This window comes from Aspergillus mulundensis, assembly GCF_003369625.1.
Source record: "Aspergillus mulundensis strain DSM 5745 chromosome Unknown scaffold_8, whole genome shotgun sequence".
Taxonomy (NCBI): domain Eukaryota; kingdom Fungi; phylum Ascomycota; class Eurotiomycetes; order Eurotiales; family Aspergillaceae; genus Aspergillus; species Aspergillus mulundensis.
Window position 1 is genome coordinate 194733 of NW_020797896.1, and position 14019 is coordinate 208751.

General features: G+C 51.1%; 5 protein-coding genes across 5 annotated transcripts; 3 read left to right on the forward strand and 2 right to left on the reverse strand.

The window, feature by feature from the left end:
* Positions 1-534: 534 nt before the first annotated feature.
* DSM5745_07493 (uncharacterized protein) lies at positions 535-2134 on the forward strand (the record flags this gene model as incomplete). Its single annotated transcript, XM_026749509.1, has 3 exons — positions 535-1240; positions 1308-1744; positions 1805-2134. 3 exons carry the CDS (start codon positions 535-537, stop codon positions 2132-2134), a joined length of 1473 nt encoding a protein of 490 aa, XP_026601541.1.
* Positions 2135-3097: 963 nt separating this feature from the next.
* Positions 3098-4027, reverse strand: DSM5745_07494 (uncharacterized protein; the record flags this gene model as incomplete). Its single annotated transcript, XM_026749510.1, has 4 exons — positions 3098-3148; positions 3224-3645; positions 3714-3799; positions 3855-4027. 4 exons carry the CDS (start codon positions 4025-4027, stop codon positions 3098-3100), a joined length of 732 nt encoding a protein of 243 aa, XP_026601542.1.
* Positions 4028-4441: 414 nt separating this feature from the next.
* On the reverse strand, positions 4442-4990 carry DSM5745_07495 (uncharacterized protein; the record flags this gene model as incomplete). Its single annotated transcript, XM_026749511.1, has 1 exon — positions 4442-4990. The coding sequence occupies one exon, from the start codon at positions 4988-4990 to the stop codon at positions 4442-4444; it is 549 nt and encodes a 182-aa protein (XP_026601543.1).
* A 1513-nt stretch (positions 4991-6503) lies between these two features.
* DSM5745_07496 (uncharacterized protein) lies at positions 6504-8095 on the forward strand (the record flags this gene model as incomplete). Its single annotated transcript, XM_026749512.1, has 3 exons — positions 6504-6537; positions 6599-6817; positions 6885-8095. The coding sequence occupies 3 exons, from the start codon at positions 6504-6506 to the stop codon at positions 8093-8095; spliced, it is 1464 nt and encodes a 487-aa protein (XP_026601544.1).
* A 1367-nt stretch (positions 8096-9462) lies between these two features.
* On the forward strand, positions 9463-11303 carry DSM5745_07497 (sugar porter family MFS transporter; the record flags this gene model as incomplete). The annotated part of the gene is made up of 4 exons (XM_026749513.1): positions 9463-9541; positions 9607-10331; positions 10389-10721; positions 10902-11303. 4 exons carry the CDS (start codon positions 9463-9465, stop codon positions 11301-11303), a joined length of 1539 nt encoding a protein of 512 aa, XP_026601545.1.
* Positions 11304-14019: the final 2716 nt, after the last annotated feature.

Sequence of the window (14019 nt, forward strand, 5' to 3'; positions counted from 1 at the left end):
ATGTGACCTGTCAGAACACGTCCAGGTGCTAATTAGACGGCAAACAGTACACAGAACCACCCAAAGAAGGCCGATCCTCCTCTTCTGGACAACCTTTATGAGATTCAATTTTGAGGGATGAGGTTGGTTGCTATTGGTCACCTTACGGAGACTTTGACCTGGTCGACAAGCACACGGACTTTTACGTGCTCTTACTGCCTGGTGTATCTAACTTCGACTACCAGGGCGACGCTCTCCACACAAGCTGACGATCAAAGTCTTGCTTTTGATTCACTCCATTCTCCGGCCTTCTGGTAGATGGCTGAACGGTGAGTTGCACAAGTCTTAACGGCCACCCAATCACTATGTAACTCGGAGGAGCTCACCAACCACAGCCGGAGTCAGCTCGCAGGAGCTATGACCAGCCCTGAGAACCTTGTATCAACATTGCCAGCATGTACGGAGGTCGGCGAGGTGGCATACGATGGTAAAAGAGCTCAAGTCGATGCCCCAGTGGAAAGCTTGCCGCCTGAAGTTCGACGTCATATCTTGACTATGGCAGAACTTGAGGAATTAAGGGCTCTGGTTCACGCCTCTCCGGTCTATTATCAGCAGTACCTGCTCGATCGCCGGCGTATACTCCTCAACTCCCTGGAGAAAACATTGGGCCCGGTTATCATCGAAGCATATACGGTCCATCGATCTGGCACAGTTGATCTCCTAGAGACGCGCAGCAAACAAACCGTCACTTCAATCCTTGAGGTTTACAAGCGCCACAAGTTCCCATCGAACATTTCCAAGTTGAGTGAAATGTGCACAACCGATGAAATTACGAGAATGGTGGGGTTTCACTTGTTCATCGTTACACCCATTGCGCGTCGCTATACTCAGTGGGCACTTGGGAATCTTTCTGGAGAGGCAGGTGTAACCGGCATCGTCAAGCCTACTAGTAAGGTAGAGGAGATACGGACACTGCGCGCATTGTATCGCTTTCAGCTGTGCTGTAACCTTTTCGGTGCCAACCGCCATGAATCTCCACGCCGGAACCCCCCCGAATTTAGTGCCCTAGAAGTCTTGAACTTATGCATAGCCTTGTTTGAACCCTGGGAAACAGAAGAAGTCTGCTGTATCAATACCTTTTTCAAGGAGAAGTACCACCATATATTCCTAGATATCGTTTCAGAGATCAACCAGAACGACCTCATCTCCGACGAGCAGCGGCCACCCACACCTGAAGGAGCATTCCGATTAGCAGACCAATGTCAGTTCCATTCTAGCTACTTACTCTCTTTCCGGATAGCCAGCTAACACTTCAAGCCGCGAAATAGCAACATGGGACATCTATATTTCTGGAATAATTTCTTACGGTCTTCCTCTACTGCATACCGTCTTCTACAGGATTGAGAACCGCGCACACCTTGTCTCAACAATCGAAGAACATATGAAAACCCCACCGAACGGTTTTTTCCTGGAAGGAGAATGGGGAGACGTCATGAACGACGATGCACACTATGATCGACTTCGCGAAGGCCTGTCTGAACGAGATCGGAAGCAGAATAGAGGCGACCCACTTCCTTTCCAAGGGGACGAAATACTGGACCCGACCGGGACACACCCACCGCTTGCGTGGACTCTGATGTGGAAAGGAACCTACAGTAACCTGTTTGGCGGATTTATCGATGATAGCCTTCGTCGCTGGGGATATGTTACGTGGGATGCGGAGAGGATCCGACGCGCAGGCGCCGAAGAAGTCTTGAAGAGGCAGGTGAAATCTATATGGCCATATTACGATCCGAGGGAGGACATGCGCTGAACTTGGTTTGAGCTGCTGTTGGTGGACGGGGAACGGTACTTTGAGATCGAGGAGATGGGAACCAAAGATTTCACTTGGGTGAACTCAGTCCGGATCTTGGCTTCTTATCCCTATATCATATCCTGCTGGTTTCAAACGGGGACGTTCAGGCGAGCCGACCCTGAAAACGCAGTGTCCAAACCCAGCTTCCTCACCAAGCTCCTAGGCAAAGCTGGTCAGTACAAACGAACATGGAATACTGGAAACAACAGCTGCGTCTTGGCCGCTACCCGCAAACATCACTCAACGGCAGCCATGCAACGGCGACTATGCACGACGAAGCTGGAAGCACCACTGAACTAGAATGAGCCGGCACATTCGCTAACGAGCTCGCCAAAGTCGACCTTTGCTGCTGGATAGCAGTCCCCAAGATTCGATACCGTAACGCCTCCTCTCTAGCCGGGGAAACAAAATATTTATTATCACTGAGCAGAGACGGCCTGGGCAGGATTAGCCCTAATCGGAATCCATACTAGGGCCCGGCATCCGCTGAACCTAATGGATCTCAAGGTGTTGAGCCAATACATGATGTGTGGAATGCAAGAAGCCAAAATGAATGATTTGCTGGGGCCTTTCAGTGTTCATCAGGCATATATGGGAGCAGGGACCCTTCTCTCCCCTGTATGGTACTAGTGGCTCTCTGAAACTGACATCGTAACGATTGTTGATTTGTGTATGAATATTGCGGGGTTTGAGGGTATAGGGAATACACCTACCTCTCTGGTAGATACTCTAAAAAAGAAAAGAATCCTTAGTGTCATTGCAAGTAGGTATACGAAGGGCGTCGCTAGTTTACCGTGGTTAGTTAGGTAATATTAGTTAACAGCCGGAGGTAAAGCAGGAGTCTGTCTACTTTGGCTCTCAAGGCTGGCCGGCCTATTCAACTACCGTCTTGGAGTTCGGGACTTAGGTATGCAACTGATCAATGCTATCTACTTCCAGTGTCGACTGTAGGTTGTGGATAACTAAGTCTGCGATAACAGGAGGCTTGATGCTTAAGAGTGGCTGTTTGAATGGGTTCTACCTGTGTTGGAGTGTTTGTAGACTCAAGTGTGTATCATTCATGAAGTGGTATTTCTCGCAATCAACACGGTGCCTGGGCTACCAGAGTGCAAGTATGTATTGACATACGCAGCGATTTGAGGAGAAAAACGAGTAAAAAAAAAACAAGCAGAAAATAGAGATGCCTAGCGCCATCCTCAATCGAGACGAGCCATTGGCGAAGAATTTCACGAAACGTCAGAAGCAAGCTGCTAGACAGCAAGTCTAAATGACCTCGAATTTCTGGCAATCATCCTGCGCACCCCGTTCGACAACCTACATACAGCCCGCACCAGTCAGCGTCCGAGACCCAACCAAGCTAGAGGGCATAAAATAAAAGTAAGAACTCACCGGCATAACCACAGGCTGATGGTTACTAGTAGCAGCCATCGTACAGACGCGATAGAAGCCAATCGGCAGCCCGTCCGCCACAGGAACCGAGTACCCATTCTGCGCATTCTCTTCGCCAAAGACAGTTTTGAAGAAGACGAAGTTGGCTGGGTCGGGAGGCACGCCGTACCCCTCCAGCTGGTCATTCCTGAAGTCGAACAGAGACTGGATGGTGACGTGGACGTGGCCGACGATGTTTCCGCCCTGCAGAGACTGGGGAGCGGAGTACAGGGTCGAATTAGGGTTCGTGACGGATCCCGTGGCGAGGTTCAGTGTGCGGAAGTTGATGGGGAAGGTTTTGTGAGCTAGGACGGTCTGGCCTGGGAGCGGATAGGTGATGATTGTTGAGACCATGTTCTTGTCTGAGGGGATGTCGCCCATTACTGTGTAGTGAAGTAGTGTTAGTATCGGATTGGGCAAGAAGACAAGGAGGACAGAAGGGGTGTGGTACCAATTCCATTGCACGAGCTCTGGCTGGAGAACTGGCCGTTTGTCAAGACTCTTCTGGTGCAGTAGTTGATGAAGTTCGCGGGGTCACTGGGGAAGATGAAGGTTAGGCCAACGGTGGAAGGATTATGGATGGTGGACGAACGTAGCGGAAGGGACGTAGCCGACTGAGTTGTTGCTTGGAAGGCCATCTTGCTGGCTGGCAGTCTGGATGTTGTCCGATTCGAGAACTGCCCAGCTGCGCTTGAAGCCGCTGCCCATGGCGGAGGAGAGGGAGATGAGCAGGGTAAGAAGAAAGAGGAGGTAGCCTTTCAACATCTTGATGAATCGAAGGAGGTTTGATGAGACTGGTGGATGAATTGATGAAAAGCTGATGGCTAGAGGTGTGCTAGGAAACTAGAAAAGAGAGAGAGGAATGAAGAGAGAGAGAGGGATAAAAAGAGAGAGAGGAGTAGAGCAGGAAATGTTATGCTGGATGGGGAGAAGAGCTGGAGTTAGTGCCTGCACCATTCACACCCACATCAAGATTGACACAGTCAAACTACAACGATCTATTTATTCACTTTTTGGAAGTCATTAATGAGTTTGGTAGTCTTTTTAGAATGTTCTATAGATATGATTGCTCCTAACTAACAACTATATTGAGTAGATCTAACTCGTTATTCATAGCGCCGTATTCATGAAAAAAAAAAAAAAATTAAGAGAGCCTCATCCAGGGCCAGGATGCCTGCGTCACTTGAAGGATTCATCACCAGTAGTTTTATTCCCCCTTTTATGCTTAAATCGTGCAAAAGGATTAAGTCCGAAGAACATTTTCGGAGAGGCATGGTTGCTTTTCAAAGCCACGCTGCTAGACTCCCAGGCACCGTGAGCTCGCACGCGAATCAGATCGTTATCCTCCGGGTTGCTCTTTGGGATTGACACCGAGGGCACGCGGTAACGTGTAAATCCCTTGAACAAGTTGGCAACCTGCACGCCAACAAAACGGGGCTCAGGTGCATGTCGAGGCTTAGGAGCTGGAGACGTCGGTTCAGGCTCGATTCGAGACGCAGGCCGAGACGAGGGTTTAGCAGGTTTAGCAGGCTGAGTGTGGCTGTCCAGGCTTGCCGTCACGCATTTCTTGAATACACCATGATGGCCGAGACACCGACGGAGGCTTGGCTCAACAGCGTTGGACTCTGCTTCGAGCTTGACCTGGGCCAGCCGGCCCACGACGTTGGCGCGGACTTCCAGGACAGAAGAAAGGAACGGTTCGAAATGGATCCTTCTAGCGGCAACCATTGATAGAAAACGTAGTAGATGCAAGCGGCACTAGCGAGACTGGCTGGTTGTCAGAGATGTCTCGAAAGATGGCTGGTATGCTTGGGGACTGGGGGCTTACCCGGACTTTATACTAGGAGCTGTATCTCGATGAACGGAATTGACTTTGACGTAACGCCGTGGAGTGCGAGATCGACGGCCATGAACCGTGGGTAGAAAACTAATATGGCCAATGGGATCTGACACCGTTGGACCTCCAGCGAAATCGACCGACGACTTGCGAGATAATCGCGATGGACGGCCGTGAGCGCCTCCCGGCCGAAACCCCGGGCTGTTCTTTGAGCTTTGGAAGCATCTAGACTTCTAGACTCAAGAGCCCTGGAATTCGCTTATCGGCCCGGCAATCTGAGATCGTATCATCGTACTATCTGAGATCGTCCTTGAGTTTTCTTGATGACATCTAAGCTCGATCCCACTGAACTGAACGACTTGATCGAAAATCGCCTCCATGACTGATTGACTTCAAACTAGTCTTCTGTGTCTGAAGCTGCGCCTAATGTGAAGCAAGCTTCCAAGTTCCCCGTGCCTCAATTGTTGCGCAATGAGGTATTCTTACTAGCTACGGCGGCTCAACTGCTGATACTGCAACTGATACTGCACCAGGATAAGTACTCTAGATTACGTAGGTGACAGGTGAACAGGCAGCTGCAATTAGTTAGTTTCACAAAAGACTTATCTTTCAGCCACAAACACAAAGTTTTTTCTTATCGTGCAGTGATGTCAGGGAGTGGTTCTCCTGGAAACAATCCCAGGGACATCAGCCAATCATTCTACAAGGGACCAGGCTGTAAGAAGTGCAGACAGCAGCAGTTCCATGGGCAAACACCTGTCAAACTATACTAGTCAATGCCTTTCAAGCAGTCTGGTTCAGAAGAGCGCCGAGCCTGATACAGCCCTAACTTGTGCTGTTGGCGACTGCATGAACTGCTAGCATGCAAGTGCTTCTCTGCCACTGCATGGATTCCATTTCCAAGCTCCGCTTAAAACAGCCCCCAGTAGCAATTCCAAACTCAACTATCCAAACCGTAGGGATCATGTACCAGCTAGTACCTGTTTTGGCTTGTAGGCTCTGTGCTACATATCAAGCATTGCCAGTTTTTAGCCCTTGTTCTCGGCGCTGGTGTGCATGGTGATTTTGAGGTTCAGGTCTTCAAACGTGGCGTGCAAGCGTGGCCGGTGACGGGAGGGCTGCCTTTCGGGGGTGGAGGCTATCTCCGGCAGTAAATGCACTGAGAAGTTTGAGAGCAACACACAACAGACTCCTTCTGCTTCTCTCTCCTTCTTCCCAAATCACCCATTCTCACTGCTTCATTCCTCCACGTTCGCTCCCACTTTCTACCTTGTGCCTCACCACCCTTTCCCTTCGTCTCTGCAGACCATATCCAAGTATCCTGATACAGCTACATTGCCTTCCTCACGCTCCTTCCTGTGTTGACATCCGATTCTCCCATCTCAACAACGTATCCGAGCCATAATGGACATCAACCGTTGTGGCCTGGGCATCAAAGGTGGGATGAATTCCTGTGCTGACTGCTGGAGAGAGAGAGTTGCTCACCTGTTGCCATCTAGAGCCCGTCTTCCACCTTCCCTCTGACCTCCAGGGAATCCAGGAGGACTTCTACGAGCACGGCATCGCCTTCCTTAAGGACTGTGACGAGGTCAAGTTGGGCCAACTGGCAAACCAGCTTGGTGAAGTCGTCCGCCCTCGCAATGAGAAGACCAGCGGAACTGGCATTAGCAATATTCGCTACGATCCTTCTTTGGAAGGCAAGGGCTACAGCTCTGAAGGTATGGCACGCCGCTCCCTTGTGTTGGGATAGGAAGGAGCAAAGGCTGACCAGTATGAATCTACCAGAACTTTACTTCCACACTGATCGTAGTGGCTGGGACCTCCCCCCTCGTATCCTGGTGTCTACTCTGAAGAGCAAGTCCACCGATGGCGGCGCTTCCATGCTGGCCAACACTTCTCGCATCCTCCGGGATATCAAAGAGCAGGGTGAAGACTTTTATAAGTTGCTTACCAACGCGAAGTATTCCAGCTTCCGCTCGGATGATGGCGTGTTTGTTCCTCGTCCTATCTATGACGAGACCACTGGGCTGTTCCGCTTTCGTTTCGATGACGGAATCCAGCTCTCTGCAGCTATCGTGATCCGTTTCCCTCAGCTTTTTGAGACTATCTATCGCAACTCATTTGCTGTCGCCTTGCAGCAGGGACAGGGATACTTGCTGGACAATCACAAGTTTTTGCATGGCCGCACTTCCTTCACTGGAACCCGTGAGCTGCTGCGGGCCCTCGTCAACCTCCCAGCCCCTAAGTCGGTGGTCACTATCCTCTTTGATGTTGACGGAACACTCTGCCGCTCCGAGGAGATGAGTGTCGATGCCTTCTACTCCTGCTTGACTGATGTCGCGGGTAAGCCAATCACTCACGATAATACAACCGTGAGTCTGCATGGTAGAACCGACCTCGGTTTGCTCCAAGATATCCTCGCTTTCCACAACGTGGAGTCCAAAACTTCTATTGCTGAGCGATTCCTCGAGTCTCACCCCAAGTATCTGCAGGCATCTCTCGAGAATGGTTTCTCTTCGATTCCCTGCCCTGGCGTCAAGGAGATTCTGGAGTGGCTGGCCTTGAAGAAGGAGAATGTCGACTCTCAAACTCTGAGAGTCGGACTGCTCACTGGAAATTCTCGTGCGAACGCACTGCTCAAAATCCGTGCTGCAGGCATCGAAACCAACATCTTCGACCTCAGCATCTCTGCGTTTGGTGATACCCACGTCGACCGGATCTCTCTGATCCAAGACTCCATGAAAAAACAGCGCGCTAGAGACGGCTCCAACCTCCGTGAGAGCAAGGTCATCATTGTCGGCGACACTCCCCTTGATATCGAATGTGCCAAGAAGGCCGGGTGTGCTGTTGTTGCGGTTGCAAGCGGTAATTACAAGATGGATGACCTTGTCGTGCTCGAGCCCGACCATGCTTGTGCGAAGATCGATGAGTGCAAGGACTACCTTGACTCTCACTTAAACCTCTCGGTTACCTCAGTTCCCCTTAACGATAGCTGATGAAGCTACAAGAGCGCCGGTGTTTCATTTTCAGATCTACCTGATGAGACATGCCAGGCAACACAGCAGGGCGAAAAGAATCCTCAACCTAGGACGCACAACCACAACCAACAAAACAAAAAACACAAAAAAAGACGGAAAACAAAACCAACGAAAACAAATATGGAACTACATGTTAATATATCTATCTCACACTTTCACATAACGATCGGTCATGAAGGCCTGCTTGCGTTGAGCAATCTCTTGGTGTCTCCTTTTGACAGTTGCACAGAATATCCCACATATGTACTTAGCTTCTCCCCATCTCTGGCTTTATCTTCCCGAGGTCGCTTTCGTTCAATATGATTATTATGTATTTTTTACCTTTGTGTCTTCGTATCTGATTGATTGTAGCTGGCCCCTCCTTGTCAACGCCCCTAACGACTACGGCAACCAGCAGGGCACGACTGCCTGGATAGTGGGATCCCTGAAAGGGGGTTTCGACCCCAATTGTCATCCAGACTATATTCTGGACGTTGAAACGCTTCTCACACTCGCTATGCCACTGGGTGTCTGGCCAGCGGACCTCGGACCGTAAGCTAGGCTACGCTTTTTGGCGAATGACGGCACTGTCGCTACTCGATCCATTGCTACGCCGTGAGGCCCTGAGTTCAGGTAAGACGTAGCTTGCATTGTGATCCTGAGAGCCACTGGCCGCGAATAGTTGGACACCAAGCGTGTTGTACTTTGCTTATGTGCATACAAAGACTGACATGAATCCCCGGTACAGTAGTATATACCTATCAGAAACCTAGAGAGCTTATGAGAAGAACATCGGCTTAGACATCCAGGATACTTCAAGTGTGTTGCAGACAGGGGAATGGGGCCGTTATGTCTTATACTAAAAACAGTACTGGCAGGTAGTACAGTGATCAAGAAAAGTAAGTGCTATGAACCCTGAGCTAAGCTCTGTCTCCAGGTCTTATAGTAAAAGCGAAACGGTCATGAGATGAACAAACAGACAGGATGGGGTGGATTAAGTTTGCGGGTTGGACTACCAGCAAGCCGCGAAATGTCCAAAAAGCAGAGAGCATAACATCAGCCTCCAAATCCACATCAAAATTCATTTACTCTACTTTTACTCTGCACATTATACATGAGTATATTGAATTGCTTCCTTCCTTGGCCAAGTTCAAGCAAGCACACCAACCTGACAGTGAATCACACTGGAGGTTTAGATTATGCCTGATGCAACCGTTGCAACTGCCCGAGTTTACATTCAAGGCCCCCAAACACAAACTTCCTTTTCTCACTGAGGCCCACTGCGAACTTCTTCAGCCACAAGGACTCACTCTCCCCCTCCTGCCATCGCCATCGCCATCGCCACGATGCTCTCACCCACTGCGAGGATCTTCCTGATCGCCGGCCACGTCTCGCTCACCGGCCTTCTCTATGGTCTGGACACAGGTAAGCCATCATCAACCCCATGTTCTCCGTTCCTATGGCCCGAGACTAAGATATACCCGGTTTAGGTTCAATCGGTGTTATAACGCAAATGACCCAGTTCGAGGCCTCCATCGGGCACCTTTCTTCCACGCAGCAAGGCATCTACGTTTCTTCGATCCTGCTCTCGTCGTCCGTTTCGTCGTTGACAAGCGGACATGTCTCGGACCGCATCTCTCGCAAATACGGCATTCTCCTCGGCGGAATCCTCTCGCTCATCGGGACCGTTGTCTCCGCGTGCTCGCCCTCCTTCGCTGCCCTTATGGCCGCGCGTCTCGTAACAGGTATTGGGATGGGCCAGGCGATCTCTGTGACGACGGTGTATCTGGTCGAAATTGCGCCGGCGGGTATCCGTGGTGTCGCGGCCTGCCTTTTGCAGACGTATGTTGTTTTTGGGATCATGGTTGGGTATTTCATTGCTTTTGGGTCGTCGAATATTGCGGAGAGCTCGTACTCGTGGAGAGTGCCGTTTATCATTCAGGCTGTTGTTGCGCTGGTCCTTTGTCTTGGTATGGTGTTTGTTCCGTTCTCGCCGAGATGGCTGGCGCAGGTGGGACGCGGGGATGATGCGAAGCAGGTGCTTTACAGATTGCGGGCTCTGTGCAAGGTGGAAGAGGAGTTCGATGAGATACGGCAGAGTTTGGATTCGCAGGAACAGCAGCAGACGGCGAGTATTAAGGAGATCTTCAACCGGCAGTACAGAAGTCGGACTGCGTTGGGGATCTTTCTCATGTCGTTCCAGCAGTTGACCGGGGTATGTCTTCGCGACCATCTCATTTTGAGTAACATTAGGGCTAACCTGCCTACCTAGATCGACGTCGTCTTATACTATGCGCCGATCCTCTTCCAACAAGCCGGCTTCACGTCCCAGAGAGCCTCTTTCCTATCATCTGGCGTGACCGGCATCGTCATGCTAGTGTGTACAATTCCCGCCCAGATCTGGGTCGATCGCTGGGGTCGCAGGAAGCCGTTGATCTACGGCGGCGGCGCAATGGCAATCTGCTTCATAGTCATCGGCTCGCTGTACGCCCGGTTCGGCCGTACAGAAGCGAACGAAGTAACGCTCGGCTCCGACTCTGCTCAGTGGGTGGTGATCGTGCTGATCTACATCTTCGTCGCCAACTTCTCTTGGTCCTGGGCTGTGGTAAGTCCTCCTTACACCATCTCCTTAAAGCGCATACTCTGCCTTTGCTTTTTCAGCACATGATCAGAATGATCTGCGAGTGAGTGCGAGGCCTAAACATCCTAGAACCTTCTCGAACCAATATGAATCCCTGTGGCTGCCACTAGCACAAACTAACATCTCTTTCATGTCACCATCTAGGTCGGCAAGATCTACGCGTCCGAAATAATCCCCACCCGCCTCCGCGCAAAGGTCTGCGCCGTCGAGCTCGTCGCAAACTGGGTCGTCAACTTCCTCGTCACCTTCACCGCGCCGCTGTTCCTGCGCGCCTCCCCGAGCGGTCCGTACTTTCTCTACGGGTTCTCGACGGTCGTTGCGGTCGTGGTCTGTATATTGATGCCGGAGACAAAGGGGCACAGTCTAGAGCATATTGAGCAGTTGTTCGAGAACGCGGATAAGGTTCGCCGCGGAAGCGGGAGTGTGTTTCCTAGCGGGGATGAGGATGGGGATGGGAACAAAGAAACCCAGTCTAGGCATAGGAGCGATGTGCAGGGGATCGAGATGATGCCCGGTCCGGTGCCGTCGAGGTCGGGATTGGCATGATCGCCGTTGATCATTGATGTGACCTTGGTGCTAATTGTTCTTTGATATGTAGCTTAGTCTAGACTATGTACAGCTTGTTGACCCGACAATGAACGAACTGGATGGCTAAGCAATTATTGAGATTACGGAGTAGCATTTCCAGCGTGATGAACTCGCGGCGCACGCTAGTAGAGCACGGACTTGGAGCCTTGGACACGGAGAACTCCGCGAGGTATCCTGTCAGTCGCTCATTGAAGGAATGAGTAGGCAAGTCTGTCATCTGAGTCCTTGATTCCCCGTCAAATTTGTAGATTTGATGTGTGCGTCTACACCGTAGACCACGAAGCATGAGGGCATGAGCTCGAAGATACCGTAGATAAGTAAATATGCCACTGCGTCTAGAAAACCTGGAGTAGCCAAAATGACGTCGATAGCAGGCTCGACTCTCGAGTCCTCGAGTCCCAATCACCCATCAGACTGTCAGAAATAGATCCATCCGGACCCTGGATTGACCTCAGATCTAGATCCGGGTGCAGCGCGGTGTCACCGTCTCAATGAGACGGTGATCGCCAACGAGCGCCCGGGGGCGGTTGGATACGAGGCTTGAACAAAGCACGTCGAACTTAGGCTTTAGCGATGGCAATCATTCAGCCGCGCCGCGCGCGCCGCGCGCAGCTGGGTTCTATTAGTGTTTGTACCACCAGGTAAAAAGTCTATATCTCCAATTCTCCATGGAGCAGGCAAGACTAAAATGTCCAAGCGCAACGCAACGGTCGCAACCGTTGGAAAGGTCAAGTTAAAACATGGAACTCATCGCTGTCTGACTCGGAGTCTCGGACAGGTCCACAGGTGACAGCAGGCGGGTGGTTTTCAGGGCTCGGGTTTCGGCTGTTCTCCGGCACGACCGCACGATGGATAAATCGTCAACACTAGCAGACGATAAAATAACCGGCTCGGCGTTTTAGGTTTCAAGACGGGTGACCACTCGAGCGAAGCGGCGATCAACGGCTACTAGCGCGAGCTTCACCTAGCCTTCCAAGTTCTTTTGGAGATCGCTGTGCACGAAGGAAGGTTACGTAGGTAGAGTACGGAGTAGAAAGATGCGCCTCCCAACGAACTTTTGGCGGCATCGACCACCACGAACTGCAAGCTTGTCAACAGCGGCTGAGAAGAACCCTCGGCTTGGGTTTATAATTGGGCTTCAGTTCATTTGTTGCAGTTCCCAATTTTCGGCGCTCGGAGCAATTGGTGAACTAACATGAAACGAAACAGCAGAATGTCGCGAACGATGGGGTGTTTGATAATGTCTTTCCTGCAGAGACCGTTGTTCTCAACAGTTTGACGGATGATAATCGACTAATGATATTATCAGCTTGGTGCGTGAGTCGCTAAGGACATGAAGCTCAAGGAGACTCGAGTTATGGAGTTCAGAGAGTCGGTCTCGAGTCCACGAGGAATCGAGGCTGCGAATTGGCCTAGCAGGACCCACTAATCGTAGGCAACAGAAACCGAACTTTTGTTCGCCGCCGTGATGCTGCTGATGCATAAACACCTGCCTTCTTGGGGTTTCAGATTCGTAGGCCCTTACGGCATCGTGCATACTTTCAGTAAATTCATCTGCAGAGTGCAGTCGAACGAATCCCGGCCTCCGGACGATGGATCAATTCAAACGCATCTTCTGACGTGCGAAAAGTCAGAAATACCGTTTCGCACGAGATGAAGGAGGCAGAGGGAAAGTATGGTACGCATCATAACGAATATGCAGGGCGAAACATTAGGATTCGGACGAGAGCTGAGAAGTGACGCTGAATGAGACAATTCGCCATCGTGCAAAGAGCGACGAATGGGTGGTCTCCAATTTCACGGATACAAAGAGACTGGAGTCGGCAGCAGGAGCATGGGCTTATTTTCCAGCTGTGAGTCGTGACCCATCGCACACCCCAATTATCGGTCTCGCAGCCTCGTAGATACACGATCTTTGCCTGTTCCGTGCTAGCGAGATCGTTGCCTCGTACGCACCCAGTTCGCTGGGGCCGGAGGCCGTTACGCAAAAGTCCGGTCGATACGTCGAACCTCGGGGGAATCGAGTCTCGGAGGATTAATTGCGATGATGTTGTCATAATATAAGATGTTGTGCTTCGGAGATCTCGCGTAGAGGATACAACTGCCGTGCTTGTCAGTTGGAGGCAACCTCAATAGTCCAGGAACGAAGAAGGAAGGATTCCGTGTGCAGCGTACTGGCCAGTGAGCGATGGCCGACCGATGGAGACGAAGTCAACAGCGACTGTGGATGGAGGAGGCCAAAAGGGACGGAGGCAGTGCAGCTCCACGGCAGGAGCAATCTTGGACAACCCAGAGAGCCGGGACCCAGCCGAGCTGATCCTCCCGTGCCAGCCGTGCCAGTCTTAGCCTTTAGGCCTGTCCAGGAGGCTGTCGAGAGTCCAGATCCAAGCCTGCTTATCCCTGAACTGGTAAGAGTCTGCCCACCAGCAACCTCCACTTCTGCCTCGACCTCGATCATAATACGGCTGCGATCTCCTTCTCCCCTCTCCTCCGTCTTTCTTCGTTTTCTCCCACGACTAGATACTACCTTCTCACCGTCTCCCTCATTGTTTGTTTAGATCGCACTATTGCTTCAATCGTTCCGGTTCAATTCTTCACCTTCGCCTTCGCTCTTTTGTCCTGGCTGGACGCGTTCTGCTTCTTTTTGCTGTCCAGTGACACCAATCGCCGGACT